Raw genomic sequence first — 19,840 nt, 5'->3', positions numbered from 1 at the left:
AAATTAACGGTGGCCCCGTTGCGGCCGGGGAAAAAAGAACGAAAGAAAATATCGGTTTTTCCCGGTGAAACGAGGAGACCTAGTGGAACAGTCGGAGCGGCCGCGTTTCACGGCTTTTCTTCTTCGCAGAAAAATTCTCCTCCAGCCGCGGGTGGAGCCTCGCCCCCGAGCGAAAAATATTCCGCGAAAGAACAAAGAATGGACGAGTCGCATCAATTAGCCTTTATTCGTCCTGGAATCGTAGCCGAGTGGATTCCAACCGCGAACGATGACGACAATGACAACGAACAACGACGATTACGACGATGAGAACGAAAGGATCGAGTTTATATTCGAAATTCGATGATGCACGACCTGTGGTCACCCTCCACTTGTGTTTCCTGCTCGGTGGATTTTTCATGTTGGTAACACGATCGGGAGACTCGCCGGAAACGCTCGCTTAATTCGAAACGATCCACCGGAACGCGGAAGGATCGGGTTCGGTTAAATTCGTATACGTTTCACGAGACTATTTTTCTTGTTTTTCCCTTTTTCTGTTCGAGCTGCGCGGGATGCACGTCGATCCGGCTCTATAGTCTGGCGTTTTTATGGAATTAAGGAATTTTATCGGCGGCCGTAAACGCCAGGCCTGGCGGGCCGGGCCGGGTCGCGCTGGATGCTCGTATCGAGCCGCGGGATATTGAAACTCCGTGAAAACGTTATTGCTCGGGCTGCCTCGGGCCGAGTTATCGTCTAGTATCGACCTCCCGCGGTACTCTGTACGCCGCACAGTGGGGTAAACCGATGAAGTTTGTGTAAAAATCAAAGAACTTGCGATAGAAATGAGATAAAGCGATGATTTAAAAAAAATATATATATAAAACTGTTTAAAAATCACGCTTATATTAAAATGCACTAAAAAGGAGAAAATAATTTTTTTAGACATCAGTAACTATAAATAAAAACGTGGAGCGCTAAAGTATATTGACGTAATCTTCGTGGGCGCTCCACGCTTTTATTTATAGTGACTAATGTCTAAAAAATATAATATTTTCTCCTTTTTAGCGCATTTTAATATAAGCGTGATTTTTAAAAAGTTTTTTTATATAATTTTTTATTTTCTACTGTTTAGTCTTTTTTAAATGGAACGCGAGATATAGTAATACTGGTATGAAATAGTAAGATATGTGGAAACGCAAGATATGGAAATACGCGAAATAGGATGAGGGGATGACTCCGAGAGACGTCGTCTCTTGATGGAATCCGAAATTGTACGAAATGGAACTGAAAGAACGGAACATCACAACCACACACTGAGCTCCTTCGATGCGAAGTGGGGATGAGTTGGAGTGGAAACGCGTAATGGAGTAGGGAGCGCTAGCGCGTTGAGTGGGGATCGCTGAACGCGATGACGTACTACCGAGAATCGCGCGGCGAGGTGACGGTTAATATAAAATTTTTGTTTTCTCCTAGATGCACAGTTTTTTTAAAATTTGTTTTTTAATATTGCATTGTCATCCAGTTCTGAGCTATGTTTAAAGTTTCAAGTCTCTAGCTCATCAGGAAGTGGTTTAAAATTCTATTACAAGATTTGTCGCATACAACGACAACTCGGCAAGCTAATATAAGTGGTAATTAAAGCTGAAATATTGCAATTAGCTTGGAAAATCTGTGTTAAACTTGCAGAAATACAAGAAAATCATGGTTTATCCAATACCATGTACGGATAGATTTTGTTCATTTTACAATTATTGAAATTATGAAGTTTCTTGCATGGAAATCGATTCGATAAATTTCTATACCCAAGCACATAATGTAATAAAAACTTCACAGTATCTAAATATCTAGAGTCTTGTCATTTTTATCACTTTTAGCGTTAAATTTATATATTTGCCACTTACAAAAGGTGGAGACCGTGATATTTTAAAACTGTAATTAAACTAACAAGGAGAGTGCAAGGCCGATCCAATCCGAGACACGAGTGCTTTCCTCCGACACCGCAGTTATTAATTGAACGAAAAAATTAACGATTTCTCTAATTAAACAGATGCGTAAAACAAGCGTTCTTCGCGCTAATGGTGTTCCCGTTCGATGACTCGCGTGGCGCGCACTCGATTTCCTTGTTAATTGCGTGCGTCGAGGCTCGGTTTTGCGAAACAATTTCGGCTTTCGATTAATGATAACACGATCGTTGGCGAGACTCATCGACCTCCTCGCCGAGCCAATTTTTTCCACCTATCGAAATCGAGACCAGATCCGAATCCAGTGGGCGAAATCACACGATCCACCGGAAACGCTCGGGTGTGAAACGTAAACGTGTTCGACGAGGCTGTAGGAGCGGTGCAGGTGCACGCGTATCGGTGCAGATTGGATAATGGCCGTTTAACGACGCCACAGAACCCGGTGCGGTGAGAGAATATGTATGGCACCGGCAGCGAAACGCCGCTCGAAAAGAAAGAAACAAACAAAGAAAGAATGGCAGGAGAACGAGAGTAGCGCGAGTGTAACGACACGCGTTCGCCTGTCCGCATTGAAACCGCAGACTGGATTTTAAGTGTCGTTTTCATCGCGCCGATCCCGTTTGGCCACTCGCGAAACAGTCGCAACCGGCGTCCTTTCTACGGAGAACCGCAGCTTGCCTCGCAGAATCTCGCAGAAAGGTTCGATCCTTGGCACAAGTTTCTGTGTATGCACTAGAGTGATCATCATCATTTTGGTGACTCCATAATTTTCTCCGAGAAGTTACTTTGCGTCTCGTATATCTGTGGTTGCAAGGAAAAACGCCGCATGCCACAATTCCAAAAAATTTGAGTTTATGCAATAATTAAGCTTTATAGTATAGGATTTACCAGAAAAAAGTCATAAAAACAAATTCGAATGGCTCAAAAAAGTAATGCAATCTAACCGATATCCTGTGTCAAAGCATTAGTGATAAAAACTTTAAATGGCAATATGTATTTCGAAAGTGAAAGTATGTGACATGCGGTGTTCTTCCTGACAACCACAGATATATGATGTTTGCAGGGCAAATATAACACTTGTTGGTAATCCCCATTCTTCTAATATTCGTGCAAATGATTCTGCACGTAGAAACTAATAGTAACATTCACTACTTAACGGGGTAGTCTCGTTTCCAGGATTGCAAGATCAATCTGGGCCGCAGTCGCCCTCTAAAAAGACCTATTTTTACCCTTACGAGGCGTAATTTGCATTATTCGGTAGCATGTAGCCGTCGCAGCTTTGTAAAACTAGCTACATGCGCAGCATTATGCAAAATAAAATAATAAAAATAGGACCTTTAAGGGCGATTGCGGCCTAGATTGATCTCTTATCTAGCGCTTTCGACTACTGAAAACCCCCATCTTTGCATTATCGAGAAATGAAAAGGTGTTGTATACCAACGATAAGATTCTCTCTAGCATTAGTAATCACTCGTGTAATTTAAACGTTTCAGTTCGTCTCTCTATCTTCAGTTCGACATTCCATCTACCATTACTCATCTTTGAACCTCGTCCGCATGATTCATCCCTTACTGACCATTAGACCTAAAACAACCCCCACTTTACAGAACACAAAACCTATATCTCCTGCTGATTTCTTCTTCTCGCGAGCATTCTTTTCTCAGTCTTCATTCGCTTTCAGTCTCTTACCGAGTCTTGTCTAGACTACTAATTGTAAGATCTTTTGTATTACGTCAGTAGTTCGTATTTCGTTCACAACAAAGGTCTATGCTGCACCCTTGCAACTTTGGAAACGAGACTATCCCCTTAACGATGAATCGGAGCGGCGCCCACGGTTTTAGGATCGAGGCAGTGTGCGGAAGGTGGTACACGAAAAAAGACAAAGCGACTGCGAGGATCCTATTCCGGCTTGGGTCGGATAGAGTTCGGGCATGCTGGCTGGCGCGTAGCGAGGCGCAACGGGGCGACTGGTTGCCTGGCTGGCCCCGGGGTGATTCCGAGGGGTCGATACGACGGAATCGAGTCTAGGTACGCACACTCGAACACGTTCTAGTACTTATTGCGGAAAACGCGTGCGAACAGGCTCGCAGGAAGCTTCTCGAGGGTTGGGAGCCTTTCGACGAAGCCGCGGGGCTGCTCCGTGCAACCTGCAACATGCAACCTGCAACGTTTAACCCCTAACTGGCGCGGCACGGCGCGAGCGACGAGAGTCGGCTTTCAGCGTACCCCATTTTCCCCTTTTCGTTAACGTTTACACTTTCCTTGCTGCAAAGATCTATCGAAACGTTCCGGCGCGGCTCTAGGTTCGTATTACGGTGGGAACTCCTAAGCGCGTCTGGACGCAGCGTTTTGCTATCGTGGGGCCTCTTGAACGGACAATGCTATTTATCGTACAAATTAAGTTGCTTCAACCGTATGAAAGACAATTGCAACGTTTGTGGTGCGCTTGTATGTTCAACTTGTAGAACGACGTGGGATGATTACTTAAACAATCACACAAGAAATACGCCCGAAGCAACCCTGAAGTTATTGAAAAAGAAAATTTAAGATCTTCATAGGAACTTTCCGTGGCTTAATATCTCAAAGTAATCCTCGATCTTTCTTCAGCACTAATTGTTTCTCTGATATTTGTGGTTTGTTTTGTCATTTTACGGCGAACTAATTCTAACAAGAAATGAAAAGCAGCTTCGTCCATTCTTAAATAATTCTCAGGCAGTTACGATATACATAAATGGATTGTGGATCGTAAAACGCCGCGTCCAGACGCGCTTTGGAGATCCCACCTTTACGGCGCGAAGAGCTTTAGAGATCGTCGAAGACCAAGACCGGTCGAGTATTAGAATTTTATCGGAGGGATCTTGATATTTCTTGCGAGAACGAGACGCGGCTCAACTCGGTGAATCCGCAGAACGATAAACGATAAATGTGGAATGTTCTTCCAGCGAAAATCGATCCGGCCTGTTCCATTATCGGGGCCGTTCTCCGAAGCTCTCCGAGACGCATCTGAATTGTAAAAAATTGCGTTGCATCGCCCTGTTCGACGGTAGAGAGCATTGTTACGTGTTCCGTCGTTATTAAAAAAGCCTCTCTGGGATATCCGAACGTGTTCGAAGGTCCTGTTTCTCTTTGCCTCGACGTAATCGGCGCCAATAACGAGACCGCGCGGCGTCGTTATCGGAAACATCCCTTGTTCCCCGTTCGCGTGTCTTCTTCCGAGCGTTGTCCATTCTCTCAAAAGGGTCTAATTACCCAGAGGCGGATTCCTTCGAGACGGTCTTCCGATCCGGAAGACTGTGCAAAGTCGATCGAAAGACGTCGCATCGACGGAGATACAGTTATGTACTCGAATTAATATTCGGACGCTCTAAAAAAGACGATAACTGTTTTTAATATTGTACTAATACGGTTTGAACGTTTTTGGGAAGCTAGAGCAATTAGTTTACTACAGGATGAGAAGCCCCACTGCTCCATTCAACTTCGTCCTTCAGACATTTGACGGATATTTCAAAGAGCTTAAGGGTGAAAGTCGCAGATTTTCAGCCTTGCCAGGGCATTTCGCCCTTACGTGATCATCTTTAAACGTATGTATCTCATTGCAATGTAGACCGATTTCGATGAAATTTTCAGTATGCATATAAGTTACCGAAATCTATAAAACGCATTTTTCAAATTATCGTTACAGGCCCAGATAAAAAAGTTGACGAAACATCATTTTTAAAAATTTTGTATAATTCCTACCAATTGAAATCGTATTAAATTTTTGTTTACTTATTCTCTAGCGAACTAGCCAGTCTAACATCTTAAAAAAATTCAAGTCCTTTGGTCCAATTTCTAAAAAGTTATGCGATTTTTAAGGGTGTCCACTTTAAATTGTCAGTGACTGTATATAGTAAGAATATAAGGATCCGTGAACAGTGGCGCACCCAGGATCTTGGGGGGGGGGGGGGGTAGTTGAACGCAGCCCTAGGTTTTGCGTGATGAACTTCCTTTTTTGTAGCCAAAATATCTGTCAACGGTACCCAGAGCTATACCGCGATTTTGATTTTGGAAGCTAAACATTTTTTTCTTGTGGGCGGGACTTGGCCCCCTGGCTCCTCCCCTGGGTGCGCCACTGTCCGTGAATACAGATCCGTGTACCCGGATCCGTTCGACAAGTTCGAGTCAGACAACTGACGTTGTTTTTCGCTCGAACATGCCGAACGCGGATACGTCTTCGCGAATCCTTAAATTCGTACCACGTGTATTTTAGTACACGTTCAAACACGCGATCTCTAATACATGCGCGGCTCGTCGAGAGGAAAAACGGCCGAGTCCGTCGACGGGGAGAATGAAGGGAAAAGTAATCGGAAAGAGCGCGGTCCGTCGAGGTCGACGAACCGCTCGGATGGGTGAATCGATTTCGGTGAACGATTGGGACGAATCTCATTTTCACCCGGTCTGGATTCAAGTGTCGTTCGTCGCTTGTCGTTCGACGGACGACGAAACGTTGAAACGAGAGGAGCGGCTCTCGCGTTCACAATGGAGCTGCACGATGCACACGCTCCCCTTTATCCATCCGCCGTGCCTTCATTGTGTGCAGTCACTGCAGTCGCGACGAGACGCGATGCTACTCGTTCTCTCATCTGTACCGGCGCGGCGCGACGTCGTCGTTCTTGTAACTTTACGCGGCGTGACCGAGCACGTACTCGCACACGCGAACAAGAGCAAGAGAAAACGCATCGACGGTAGTCAGGATCGAGTGTCTCATTGAGGAAACCGTGCGACCACAGAATCTGGACTTCCGAGTTCCTTCTCCAGTTTGGTCGTTTCGCCGTTTCCCCGTGGCAATTGTACTCGCGAGACCAAAGAAAAACGGCCACCGTTTCTCGGGAAATCGTACGGAGTAACCCGCGCTTCCATGAATGGGCGCCATTCATTCCACTTATGGTCGCGCTCCGTCCGATGACGCGCGGGGTGAGCACATCCCCGGTTGATCCGCGTTATCGCTCCTCCCCGAACACTGCCGCTAGATCTGCGGATCAGCGATCATTCGATTCAAAGAACGGTCTGCGACTCGGAAAACGAGGTGACCGCGAAAGAGATTCGCGAGAAAGAATATTTACGACTCTGCTCGAATGCGTTCCAAGTAGGTTGCCGTGCACCGTGCGCCGTGCGCCGAGCCACGCTGCCTTTTGACCCACTTCGAAGCTCCCGCAAGCTCTCGTAACCTTAAAACACCGCGGCTATTCCAGTCTATGCTTCTAATACTGCTCCGCACACGCTCGATCACACCGTTCCGCCGATTCGACGCGAACGCTCGTGATTTTTCATGCTCGTCCTTCGACATTGCCTCCATTTCTCTCTCTTTCTCTGCCGTCCTCTCGGAAAGGGGCGAAAAAATCCTTTTTTTATTTATTTCTTTAAACCTACCGACCATCGAAAGTGAGCGATATGCAGACAGCAGATTTTATGGATTTATGACAGAAATGAGTAGGTGCAATTTGGAACGGTAAAAATAGAAGAATTTAGAAATATTGTTATATTATTAGGTCGTTAAGGAAGTAATTTGTTATTAAAATTTCACTTGATTGCCATTGAAATTGATACAATAGGGTAAAGTGCCCAAATATGGTATAGTCGCCTATTACGGCACTGCCTTAGTAGCAACAGTGTGCAGTGTAATTGCACCATTCTATAGATTTTAGTATCGATCCTCCGCCAATTGTGTCTCCACGTATTGAATATTTTTGTGGTTAGATTTTCGATTGTATCTTTTTCGAGGAAGATAAGTGATTTTGAAATGTTTGAACATATCTGTAGTTTCAGTTTATTTATAGTAATGTTTGCCAACTGTTGTTTTGGGGCAGAAATTCATTTTCTCTTTGTCTGTAGCTAGTATTATCAGTCCACGTGGAGTTCGCAATATGGCACTACCAAGGGTTTCCTAATATGAGTATAGCTATCGACATTCTCCGTGTGGGTGCCGAATATGGCACTACGTGTCGTGGACTTGAGGTGTACCATATTAAGAACCCCTTCCGCTGGAACCTGCAAATGACACACCACAAAAGAAATATTTTTCCCAAGCTGTATTCATTTTTTAACAAATTGACCCCAAAATCTTATAGGGAGGAAATACATCTACAACTGGTAATTTTTTGGCCGAAAAAGAGCAGTCTAAAATAATCAAAAAATGACATCAACAAAAAGTGGTTCATATTTGGGCACCTTACCCTACCTCATACAATACTTAAATGTGCCCACAATTATGAAAGTGGTCCAAGTCAAAATTCAAAAGAAAATGAGTTCATCAGTTATTTCACATCGCATTATTTTAAACTGAATTAATTCAATGTAATTTTTACGATATTGTCAAAAATGAACCATTACATAATAATAATAATGCTTCTCATTTCAACATTGTATGGAGTTCATTTAGTGTTAATATCCTTTTCCTTTAAATATCTCGAAACAAGAATAAATATATGATCGATCACTTTCATAATTATGAGCACATATCGGCTCGGAAAGTCATCTGAAAGATCTAATATATTCTAATGTATTCTTATTTGAGAGAAAACAAAATTTTGTTGAAATTTCAAAGTCGAAAAATTGAATTCTAGCTCCTGGACCACTGAGCTGCGGTGGTAGGTTTAGTGTTAAAAACGACTTCCTAGGTCAAGAATCTCCCAGAGGAATTGAAAGCGATGAGACCGTCAAAAAAAATTCAAGAAAGAGACAATTCTTCCATTCCTCGATCCATCCTGTGGTATCGACCGGTCGTTGTCGAACCGCGAACAGAATTTTAAGTTTCGATAAGTACGGAGACGAATCTCGCCGCTTCGATTTCTTCGTTTTTCGGTCCTGGGGGTCCCGAAGCTAGCGGAATACGAAGCGAAACGAGGAACGCCCTCCCAATTCGTGCTCTAACACACTTCGAAAGCTTTTGGTCGGTTTATCTTATCGTGATAAATTGATCAACGTCGAACTCGATGCGTTTTAAACGACTTCCAACCTTCTACCAGATTTCTAACCGAAGCCGCATCGAGTTCGACGTTCAGAATAACCTACGCGTGGAAACGCGATACCGTGTATCGTTTTCTCGATCCTGCCAATTAACTCTCTTCGATCCCGTGCAATTACCGCGATCAACCGACGTGACGATCTCGAAGACGAAGAGAGGCTTGGGGTATCGCGAACAAAGATCAATAGCCATTCATCTTTTTCTCCGACGTTGCTTTTCGATCGCGTGGACCAGCCAACCGTTCAGTCTACAGGATTTCGGGTCGATGCCGCGTTCCTGGCAAACGTTCTGCGCAAAATGCTGGCGAAAAATCGTCATCGTGGCCCAGACATTGGAACGGTGAAAACGAAGTCCTCGGTCGAATCGCGCGACCCGACCGTTCCGACGTACCAGTAAATCAATGCCGACACGCTCGTATTTCATTTCGCACTTGATCGCGGTTCGTGACTGCAGCTTGCCGCTGGCTCGAGTGCTCCAGAAATTGTTTCGATCAGTTTCATTCGAGTTCCACGCGAATGCATTCGCGTTGTCTTCGATGACGTCCCTTCTAAATTGCGGTCGTTCGTCCACGTGCCCTCCGAAACGAGCTTCCGTCGGCGGGAAACGCTCGGTTCGGAACAGGTTCCATAAAAATATGGCAGCAATATATTATTATGAGACAGCGGATTTTATTATCTTATTTATAACAAAAATGGGTAGATGTAAATGAAAACAGTAGAAACATTGGGAGCATTTGAAAATACTGTTACATTGTTTTCAACCTATTAAACATATTAAGAAAGAAGATAAATTTCTATTTCACTCCAGCTTGTTGTAATTCGAAAAGTCCCGCTGTCTATGTATTATAGCCTCGGCTTTATCCAGGACTTTCCGCTCTTACACAATTTTGTACAACAAGTTTAATTTATAATATAATTTTTTGCTTGAAAATAAGATCCGGGAAATGGCATTAATTTATTATAGCCTTGCCTCACGGCTTTGTGGAGCATTCTCCGCTTTTATACAATTTTGTACAACAAGTTTAATTTATAATATAATTTGGTGCTTGAGAATATCGTCTGGGAAAGTGTCTTTAAAAATATGTCATCAATTCATTATTATTATAGCCTTGTCTTAGCTTTGCAGAGGACTCTCCGCTTCTCTAAAATATTGTACAACATACTTAATTTACAATATAATATTGTGCCTGAAAATATTGCACGAACAAAGTACGATTCACGCAGAAGACGCGCGATAAGAGACGATACGACTCATGCGCTGACCTAATAAAATAAATACGTAAAAGTCTCTCGGTATTCGACCGGTACCCGTAACACCGATTCGATCTCTAGTTCTTTCGTTGGACCGATCCGTCCTGGTTCCGCGGTGCTGCTCGGTCGCGCACGATAAACGAGCCCTCGTTGCAATTACACGTAGCAATTATTGTAAAGCATCCTTGCTCCGTGCCAAGAGAAGACCACGTTCCGGTTCTATCCTTGCGCTCCGACCGGTCGCATTGTCTCACGCTGGCAGAATACCAATGAATCGTCTCGCGTTTCGCATCGGGACATCGGGACGACCGGGTCGAATCTGGAAGCGATCCGAATACCATCCACCTTCCGCTTCCGTTCGTTTCGTTTCGAAAGAGCCGTCGACATTGTTGCATCCACCGCCGCGCTACCATGTTTGGCCAGGTAGCCAGGTGGCCGGCGATCGATCGTGCTGAAGGTTAGCCAGGATTTTAACTCGAATCGATCTCTCCTCCCGAAAAGTTCCTTTGCCACGGTCAAACGTTATCGGAGAAACGTCTGCGATTATCGCGGATTTTCGACTCGACTCTGGAGCGACACTTCTTGGAGTACTGTTTCGGATTTTGTTCTGAACATTGTTGATTTTACAGACGTGTAAAGAAAAGTGTCGGTCTTTTTTCAATAAATCATAAGACTAGAACTAACAAACCGACTAACAACATATCCGAACGAAAGCCAGTACTCTAAAAAGTGTCCGATTTCTCGTGGAATGACTCCGTTGGAGAAAACGGCGTAAAAGTCGATTTTATCCGAGTCGCATGCCGCCAGAAACCAGCGGCCGGAATGCTCGGAATGTTAATCGTTTAATGGACGTATAATCGGTTAATGGGAGCCTGCGTTGAACCGAGGCTCCCTCGTTGCGTGCCGCTCCGACTCGCCTCGACTTCGTCTCTTCCTATTTTCGTCCGTGGAAATGCGATTCTTCATCGCGCGAAGTCAGCCTCTTCGAACGAGAAACGCCGCTGAAACACGCGGAGATCGGATGTAAATAGCCACGGACTAACAAATTGAAAATGTTACAGGGCGTGGAATGATAAATGGTGACGACCAGCAGCATGGTGTATGAGGAGATTGTCGGGATACGGGGCAGCTGACCCCAGCCACCGCGCACGCTTTTCACGCGCGAGATGCCCCACAACTTGAACTCCGCTTCCGCCAACACCGCCAACACAGCCAACACCGGCAACACCAACACGGCACCGAATCATCAGGCCTACGCGCACCATCCTTATCACCGACCTAACGGAGATGGACTCCAGCCAGAGGTATTTTCTCGCCGAAACTTCTCGCCTCATCGGAGGAAACCTGTTAACCCTTCTGGGACGACTCTGCGGAATATATCAAACTCTGCTGCACAAGATCAAACTGTTTACAGTCGTTGTACTCAGCATAATGCTTACAAGGGAAGAACCCCAAGTGTCCGACTTCGATAATTTTTTGTGAGACGATAGTATATGGATCCCTAATGATGTCTGAAAAATATTAGGTGTAGTTACTCAATAGTTCTAAAGATATAAACAAATGAACTTTCAAGTTTTCGAAGTTTCATTAACCGTGTAAGCAGGTTGCGTGAAAGTTCAATTGTTCATATCTTTAAAACTATTGAGTAACTACACCTAATATTTTGCAGACATCATTAGCGATCTATATACTATCGTCTCACAAAAGATTATCAAAATCGAAGTCGGACACTTCGAGTCCTTCCCTTGTTAGAGACTTCGTGATTATCTTCCATTAACGCTAAACCTACAGAGCTCTAAAAGCGATTAACATGTTTTAGTTTGTTTATTTAGATTTTCTGCAATTTGAACAGCGATATGTGCTTGAATACAGAATTTTATCAAATTAATTTCCACGTAGGCAACTTCATAATTTCAATAATTATGAAATGAAAAATATAAAACCGGTCGTTTGACCGGCAGTGGTAGGTTTAGTGTTAAATTGTTTCAATACAGTAGGACCTCGATTAACCGGCTTGATCGGAAGACCGGACAAATTAAGGCCCGATGAATAATCGAGACCCGAAAGACATAATTAAAATGTACATTATATTCCAAAATTAATTTTTTAGCTTTTTTCGTAAAACAAACGATTTTCGACATAAATTGAGCAAAACGTCGTCCACTACCAATGTTTAACTGATGCCACGTTTCTGATCTCTGGTTTGGTTGTCCGCTCGCAGAAGGAGCCGGTGGAGTTCGACACGTCGCATCTTCGTGGCGCTCCGGCCGAGGTCGAGGCCCTGGTGCACAACATCAAAGAGGTGGCGCAGCAATTCCTCTACCACTGGAGAACGTTCCCAATCGTGCTTCCACCGCCGTTGTCCACCTGCACGGAACCGGAAGACACACTCGCCAGGAAGAAGCATCATCTGAGGGACCTGTTCGTCGCGCCCAGCTTCGACGAGCTAGATTCGGTCGCTGTCGACAGTAAAGGCGAACCCAGAAGATTGACCAAGAAACAGCTGGAGAGCATCAGCAAACGGGGGTAGGTTTTCCAGCGAATCTACCGATCCGTTCACTCCCTTCGTTCCGACGCGCCCCCTGCAATCGGATACGTCCTGGATCCACAAAAGTTGCACAAGCTGCCGGGGATTCCTTGTTACTCGCGACACTCCTAAAGTCTTTCTCTCTCGCTGTGCAACCATTGCATTGGGTGAACGATCCATCTTCCTCGGTGTCTCTCGAGCAGGGCTTGAAACGGTCTCGAAAATCGAAACGTTTCGGATGGAAACGAAGAATCGAATCTGTTATTCGTAAACGTACGTGTCCATTTGAGAGTATGTGCTTCAGAAATTTGTTGCTCTCAGATGTGTGGCCGTTTGAATTTATAGTTACAAGTAGACAGCGGATTTTATGGCATTAATGACGAAAACGAGTTGGCGTAATTTAAAACAGTAAAACGTTAGATGAATCTAAAAATACTCTTGTATGATTTTCAACCGATTGAACATATTAAGAAAGAAAATAAATTTCTATTTCACTCCAGTTTGTTGCAGTACAGGTAAAAAGAATTTATCCTGCATAAAGATCCGCTGTCTAGTTATAAGAACACTCGTGAACAGAATGGATGCGCCAAAGTTAGCTGGAACTGTTGCAATGTACTTAATAAGAAAAAAGAAAGTGCGTACTCCTGGAGATTATTTTCTATATATTTAACAATATACAGCAATAATCATTTGGTCGATTAATATTTCAATAAAAATTGAAAAACCCGTGGATAAATATTTTTAAATCGAGAATTCTGACTTCTGCGTCAGACTTTCCCGCCCATTGTTCGATTTATGCATATGTATAAATATGTACGTATATAATGGCAGAGAAAACTAACTAGAAGGCTCTCAGCTATACCAATGGCGTTTTCCGAGAGAAAAATTGAACGTGCCCATTTGCGAATTTCAACTTTCCGTTAGCTCTCCGACATTTACCCTCAGAGGACACGTACTTTAACAGTTGTTCGAAGCGGAAGTTCTTCGCGACCGTTTCGAGAGCCGGGATCGATGTTACCGAACAGTTTTCAAGCCCTCGAGAAACGCTTCTCCGAACACGACACCAGTAGCGAGCGTATTGCGTAGAGTTAGAATTTAGCGATTCCGATTCAGGTGTATACCGCACAGGTATGTACTCACACGCTTCTGTTCCACGATAGAAGATACGAATAGAATATATACGAAGCTGTAGCACCGTGTACGCTAGTCTATCTGTCCTGTTTACAAGGTGTACCGCGCGCTCTGTAGCGTATGTAGTTTAGCGTGTAAAAGACGAATTAAAAAGGGAACTATCTCGAACCGAATCGAACTAAACCAAACCGCACAAAAAAAAACCCAGTTATCCCTCCACTGTCCTTATGAAAGATAAGGGCCTCGTACCTTCTGTGCAACATGGATTATTCTAACGATTTTTGTAAAGCTTTCAGAAGGAGAAGTACGGAAAACCGAAGAAGCTGAATGCCACTCAATTGGAGAGCATTCGAAGATGCGGGTATGTCATGCATCAGCGTCACACAATATTCACCGAACGACGGATCGATAGTCTCTCTCATGGCAGTGACTTAGAGACTGGAATCGTCGCTCGTTCTCGTGACCTTTGACGACGGACGCCGGGTTCCTTCCACAAAACTAATTAGACAAAATTGTCGCACCGGCACTGTACCGTACAGCATGATCGTTGTTTTGTCGTGGTATCGTGCACCACCGCGAAATCGATCCGAGCACAGAAAAAAAGAAAGAAATGAAATGAGACAACGCCAAACGCAACGCGAACAGCAGACCAGGACGGCCCTACTTCGTCGCAAAAGGTTCAGCTTTTCCCCTTGCGTTGGTGGATCGCTCGAAACCCAAGAAGCGTCGACTACCTTCGCCCGCAAGAATCCACTGTCGAGCGTTGCGCTATGCAGGGTGATTCTAGGATGTTTGCTAGAGATCAGGGAAAACATCACTGTATCAAACTGTTACATGTCGGTTCTGATTGAAACTGTTATGGAGAACCGAAGTGATTCTGGATTTCGGTTCCGGTTTCGGTTATGACTTCGGTCCGTATTCTGTTCGGCCGAAGAACGTGTAATATTGTAATCTACAAGGTGTGTATACAAGGAGGTCCACCTAAATGTCTCCTTTATTTTTGATGATGTAACAAATGTTTTTCATTCAATGTAAATGGTATCACAAGGTTAATGCTTTGCAAATGTTACTTTTCTCTCAAAATCTTTTTCCGGAGTCTTCCAGATGATCGATATTCTTTTTCTTGTAAATGTATATTTTTTTCCTTGCATATTCTATCATTGTCTGTATATTCTTCGGCCGAACAGAATACAGAACCGAATCATAACCGATTATAGAACCGAAATAAGCTAAAACCGATATTCTCGTAACAATTATAACGTCATTCCCGTTCTTCATAACTGTTTCGAGACCCTGAACCCATATCACAACAGTTTTCAATCCCTGCTAGAGATCCACGCAGCTTGCCAATTGCAAACCTTTTATGTTTCATAGCTAACATTGCTGTACATAGTCGTTCGCCGAACCCTTTCCCCTTTGTAGCCTCTTAGCGTGCTTGTAATCTAGTTGATTGGTTTTGGTTTTACCAATGTGTGGATAGACGAGGATTGTTAATATGGCTTGTTAGCGTTACACGCCACTGGGAAGAAACGCACTATAACGTCACGGGGATGGAGGAGGAGGTTTCATTGAAACAACGTTCCCAACATAATCTTCCCTCTTCTCGTCTTTCGTACTCCCACAAATAAAGAATGAAACCGCAAAACCATTCGTGTATGTGAATGTTGTTTCGTTTACGAGCATAGAGAACCAGTAGATTCGTGTCGCTTCCGTGCCCGAATGTGAACCAACTTGACGATTCGTTCGTTTTTCAGGGAATTCGAGGTCGACTCGATAAACTTCGCTGGACAGACTCATCGATGGAGATTGAGCGGTTTGCTGCAGCGTGGAAGAGACAGGAGACGAGATGCTCTGCTTCGGGATCTAGCTTTGGCTACCAGATTCATCGTGGTCACCGCGAAAGCCAGACTGGTGTCCCACTGTTTCAGCGTTTCGCAGTCTCTGAAGGCGTTCTTGACTGGCCTGTTGCGACTTCTTGGTAAATAAAATTCCCTATGTCCCCTGAACCAGAGATTGGAAACTGTTATTAGTTCCGGTTCTCGAAACAAACTAAACTATTCATTGAAAACGATGTTGATTCTCCAACTGTTCTCTAGACATTATAATCGGCGTGCCGTCGCTTCAGGCGCATAATCTCGACGCGAAGATCAGGGAGGAACGTTGCCGCTACTTGGTCGCCGAGCTGGTGTGTAGGGTGAGTATCGAAGCAGCGCGGATCTCGTTAAACGATATCGAATTCGATGGAAATTGAAATTACTTTTTGTCACAGCCGGAATACGAGGACTCGCTCGAGCTGCTATGCGGATTCGTCCGGAAACAACTTCGTCGAGCAACTATGGAGAAGTTCGAGGTGGAGAGGGAACTGTCGCAACTTCTACCGATCCCGGTCCCTTTTGTGTTCGGAACGCCCGGTGGAGCTGTGGTCGATCTTAGATTATTTAGCAGAGACATTATCAGAAAAGCTTTACCGATTCTAGTTGCTATTTCGGAGAGAGAGACACGAGGCTGGTTTCTGCATTTCAGAGAAAGACTGATATCGGAGTTGAGAGCTCGGAAAAAGCCGGACGAAGAGATCGAAAAAGTATGGTTCTCGAGCGAATCTTCAAACAACATATTGGATTGGAACAAAAGTTCGTTTTTAAATTAAAATTCAATGATAAAATTAAGATATTTGTTCAATAATATATTTTTCATTCTTTTTGCCATTCCTGAGGTAACTCATCATGTTCAAAACGCTACGAACTTTCGTTCCAACTCAATAGTACAGTAATCCCGCGATCTCAGCGCGACGGAGCTTCCCGATCTAAGCCTGTTCGCCTACCCCTTCTACTGGTCTTCCTGCGCGATCCCTGTCGCAGCACAGAACCGAGAATCGGCTTAGATCGCGGGGTTACTGTATACCCTGTTCTTGATCCTTTTTACGAGAAACGTCCTGTTCGCAGGAAGTCAACGAAGCAGTTATGCGAGAGTACCTCCAAAGAGTATTTTCGAATATTCTATCGCACCCGGACATACATGATCTTGGGAACGGAATTGCTCAGCTGTTGGTGCAGCAGGCGCAATCGGTCGTGCTGATGCACCGAGCGGTAGAAACGGTGCAACGAAAGTTGTTCCAGACCAAAGAATCGCTGAGACGTCATATCGAGAACGAACACCCGGTACTCTCGCGAATAGAGCCTTGGATGCGCGACAGAATGAGAGAGGTGGAGGAGAAGTTCATAGAGGAATGCGAGTGGAGCGCGCACGAGGAAGCTCTAACCCTCTGTACCAATCAGAATTTACAGCAGACGGTCTACTTTCTAAATCGCGACTTAACATTCATGAAAGAGGTATCCGTAACGATCTTTCAAAACCTTTCTTCCCGAAGAATATACATACTAATTATTTGCGTTTGCTTCATCAGAGGGAACCGGTTTTATTGAAAGAGCTGCGAAAAGTGAAAACGCCTACGAGAAGCTTCCAATGGCCGACACAAATATGGCTTCCAAAGAACTGGATCGTTAGGCGCAATTTCCAAGGACAGTCGGAGATTATACCAACGGTGCTGAGCAACACTCCGACGTCTATTACAACGCCCCGAGCAGACCCCAGTCAGCCGGTCTTTTTGGTCGAGAGAGAAATAGTTCACACGACCACAACGAGGTACGTACAACGCGCCAAATCAACGTCAAAGATTTTTTGAACGCTCCATCATGCCCCGAACAGATGGCCTATGTGGCGCTGGATAAATTACGTAGCCAGGACATGGTGTTGGACTTGGAACGCGATGTTCCTGTTAGGCGTAGCAGTGCCGTGGTGTTGTCCGGTCTCCATCAGGGCCTTGTTGCTCGTGCAACCGTTTACCCCAGATCTAGAATTAAGTCAGCTGAATGGCACCTTGTTCCCCAGGAAATCTTCTCAAATGCCTACCCTTTGTTCACGATTGATCGCGCTTTGGAGACACATTAGCAAGAGTCGCACGCATTTCGAAACGGAACCGGACACTGGTAAGTCCCAGCACGTGGACACATACTTCCGAAAGTTCTTCTACGATTATTATTATTAATTATACTTATGCCATACAATGAACTCTGTCCAACAGGATTTATTGGCAAAGGAATGACGAGGCATTTGAACAGACTATGGAACTACGGCGTGAAGGGATTGCTAGGGACACTAGTAATATTATTTGTTTTTCCTGTTGTTTGTATACTAACGAGTCTGGGATCGCTTCTCGTTGCGCTCACCGCGGTTTTGTGGTTCGTTGACGATCTGTAATATCTTGAATATTATCGGACTCTCGTATCGGAACCGCTTAACCGCAAACCTTCAAAACATTATTTTAGGATGCCTATAATTACTCTGACGTTGCATGCGTTCATGGCGCTTATAATGGATCTTGATAGTCCAGAACCAAGTAGGAATCGATACTTAGTCATTATGGAGGCGTTAGTATGGAATATCGGCATTCAAGGATGTCTACAGCCGGTCGCAGCGTTAATCGTAGCTCTTCTTTTCTGCCCCATCATTTCTTTCCTGATACTTACAGGTACCGTACATATGCATACACACATACACGTAAACGAACATAATACAGACAAACGTATAACTATGACAAATTTCACTGAAAGTACTATACATTCGCTATACGGTGGATAGAAATTCTGTCGTTTTGTTTGATCTAGTTTCTGTGATACGTTACTGGATCAGAGTGTTCTGGGACACAGTTATGTTTCATTTAGTAATAAAGAACAGGGGTCGCATACCCGCCAGCGACAGCTTCGTAGTGAAACGAATAGCCGGACCAGGATTGACGTCCGATTACTATTATCAAGTACGTGATCGTGTGATTGTACCCTTTATACAGGGTGAGTCTCGTAGCGTGACGATCTCAAATAACTCGTAAGTAGACTACGGATCTTTATATACATTTATAGCAAAATTGAGAAGATTGCTATAAATGCATAAAGATTATCGCCACGTTACGAGACTCGCCCTGTACATCACCGAAATCCGAAGAGATACTCATCCACCGTTCTTCTCTGTTGCTTCCGTTTCTAGATTAGGCCAGAACAAGCATTAGCCGCATTCGAAGCGAAACTGGAGCTCGACGAGTTGCTGGCGTTCCAGCAAGAGACGGAACGATTGATCACTCAGCCGCAGAGAGACTTCACGCAGTTCGTCGAAGCTTGTTTTGGCCCGTTCGCCGCTAGCCTAGCCAAAACGAAGGATCCGTACAGATCGCTCGAAAAGGAAGCCAAAGATCTAATCGCCGTGTTACACGAGAAACTAGACAGACGTAGGAAGAATTTGCAAACGGGCCTCGGTATGGTTGTGAGAAGCAAAATAAAGCTTACCACCTTCGACTTGAAGGTAATTGCGCGCGGTGTTCTAGAATGTTCTCGTTCTGTCTGACGTTACATTCGGAATTGAAGGGATTTTTTCGCAATGGTGCAGGTAGTGATACAACAGGGAGCACTCATGTTAGAACGACTCTATCCTACTCACGTATTCGCGAGATTATCAGGAAACGAGGAAGATTTTTGGGAGAACAAAGGGCTGAGCGTTGCCGACTGGGCCGGCTTGGCTGGCCTAATGTACGCGGACATTTTCAGTTTGAACTTTCTACAACCTCTCGACGACGCGGACACCAAGTTCCGATTGGAACCGCACCCGGGAGTTGATCTGTCGCGTTACACCGACATGGTTCACAGCACCGAACTCGGCGGTACCAACGGCCCGGACTTGTTGGGGGCAGTTTACGCGCCACGCGGCAATATACAGGTTTACAGTCCTTACTTGGAAGTTGCGGCGTTCAATCCGCGAGCCAAGCAAACTAGCAATAGTAGAAAGTCGGAGAAACGAAGGTAAATGAAGCGGAAGTAGTATGTAGGTATACAGTCGGTCACGAAAATATTGGGACACAATATAATTTTGCATTCCAAGTGTCCCGATATTTTCGTAACCGCGTCAACTTGTTTGAAGTCTCCTTTACAAGTGCACGGCTTGA

The 19,840-nt window shown here is 44.5% G+C and overlaps 1 protein-coding gene across 4 annotated transcripts in view; it reads left to right on the top strand.

Moving 5' to 3' along the window:
• The window catches only part of LOC143215181 (uncharacterized), a 30,994-nt gene that overhangs the window by 9,996 nt on the left and 1,158 nt on the right, over window positions 1-19,840 (top strand). For 2 of the 4 annotated variants that reach the window (XM_076437092.1, XM_076437091.1), the window contains exons 2-15: window positions 11,255-11,497; window positions 12,415-12,719; window positions 14,141-14,212; window positions 15,606-15,829; window positions 15,948-16,045; window positions 16,121-16,432; window positions 16,794-17,180; window positions 17,255-17,493; window positions 17,557-17,837; window positions 17,933-18,089; window positions 18,177-18,379; window positions 18,516-18,664; window positions 18,892-19,203; window positions 19,288-19,697. In XM_076437092.1, the coding sequence (XP_076293207.1) occupies window positions 11,360-11,497; window positions 12,415-12,719; window positions 14,141-14,212; window positions 15,606-15,829; window positions 15,948-16,045; window positions 16,121-16,432; window positions 16,794-17,180; window positions 17,255-17,493; window positions 17,557-17,837; window positions 17,933-18,089; window positions 18,177-18,379; window positions 18,516-18,664; window positions 18,892-19,203; window positions 19,288-19,697 (3,287 nt within the window). In that variant the 5' untranslated portion in view covers window positions 11,255-11,359. Of the gene's footprint in view, window positions 1-1,066; window positions 3,969-11,254; window positions 11,498-12,414; window positions 12,720-14,140; window positions 14,213-15,605; window positions 15,830-15,947; window positions 16,046-16,120; window positions 16,433-16,793; window positions 17,181-17,254; window positions 17,494-17,556; window positions 17,838-17,932; window positions 18,090-18,176; window positions 18,380-18,515; window positions 18,665-18,891; window positions 19,204-19,287; window positions 19,698-19,840 lie in introns of those variants that run through there. The other 2 variants (XM_076437093.1, XM_076437094.1) reach the window with 2 other exon arrangements.

This window comes from Lasioglossum baleicum, chromosome 13 (assembly GCF_051020765.1).
Source record: "Lasioglossum baleicum chromosome 13, iyLasBale1, whole genome shotgun sequence".
In the NCBI taxonomy this organism is placed as follows: Eukaryota; Metazoa; Arthropoda; class Insecta; order Hymenoptera; family Halictidae; genus Lasioglossum; species Lasioglossum baleicum.
The sequence above is the reverse complement of the archived record's forward strand: the minus strand, read 5'-3'. Positions and strand labels throughout refer to the sequence as shown.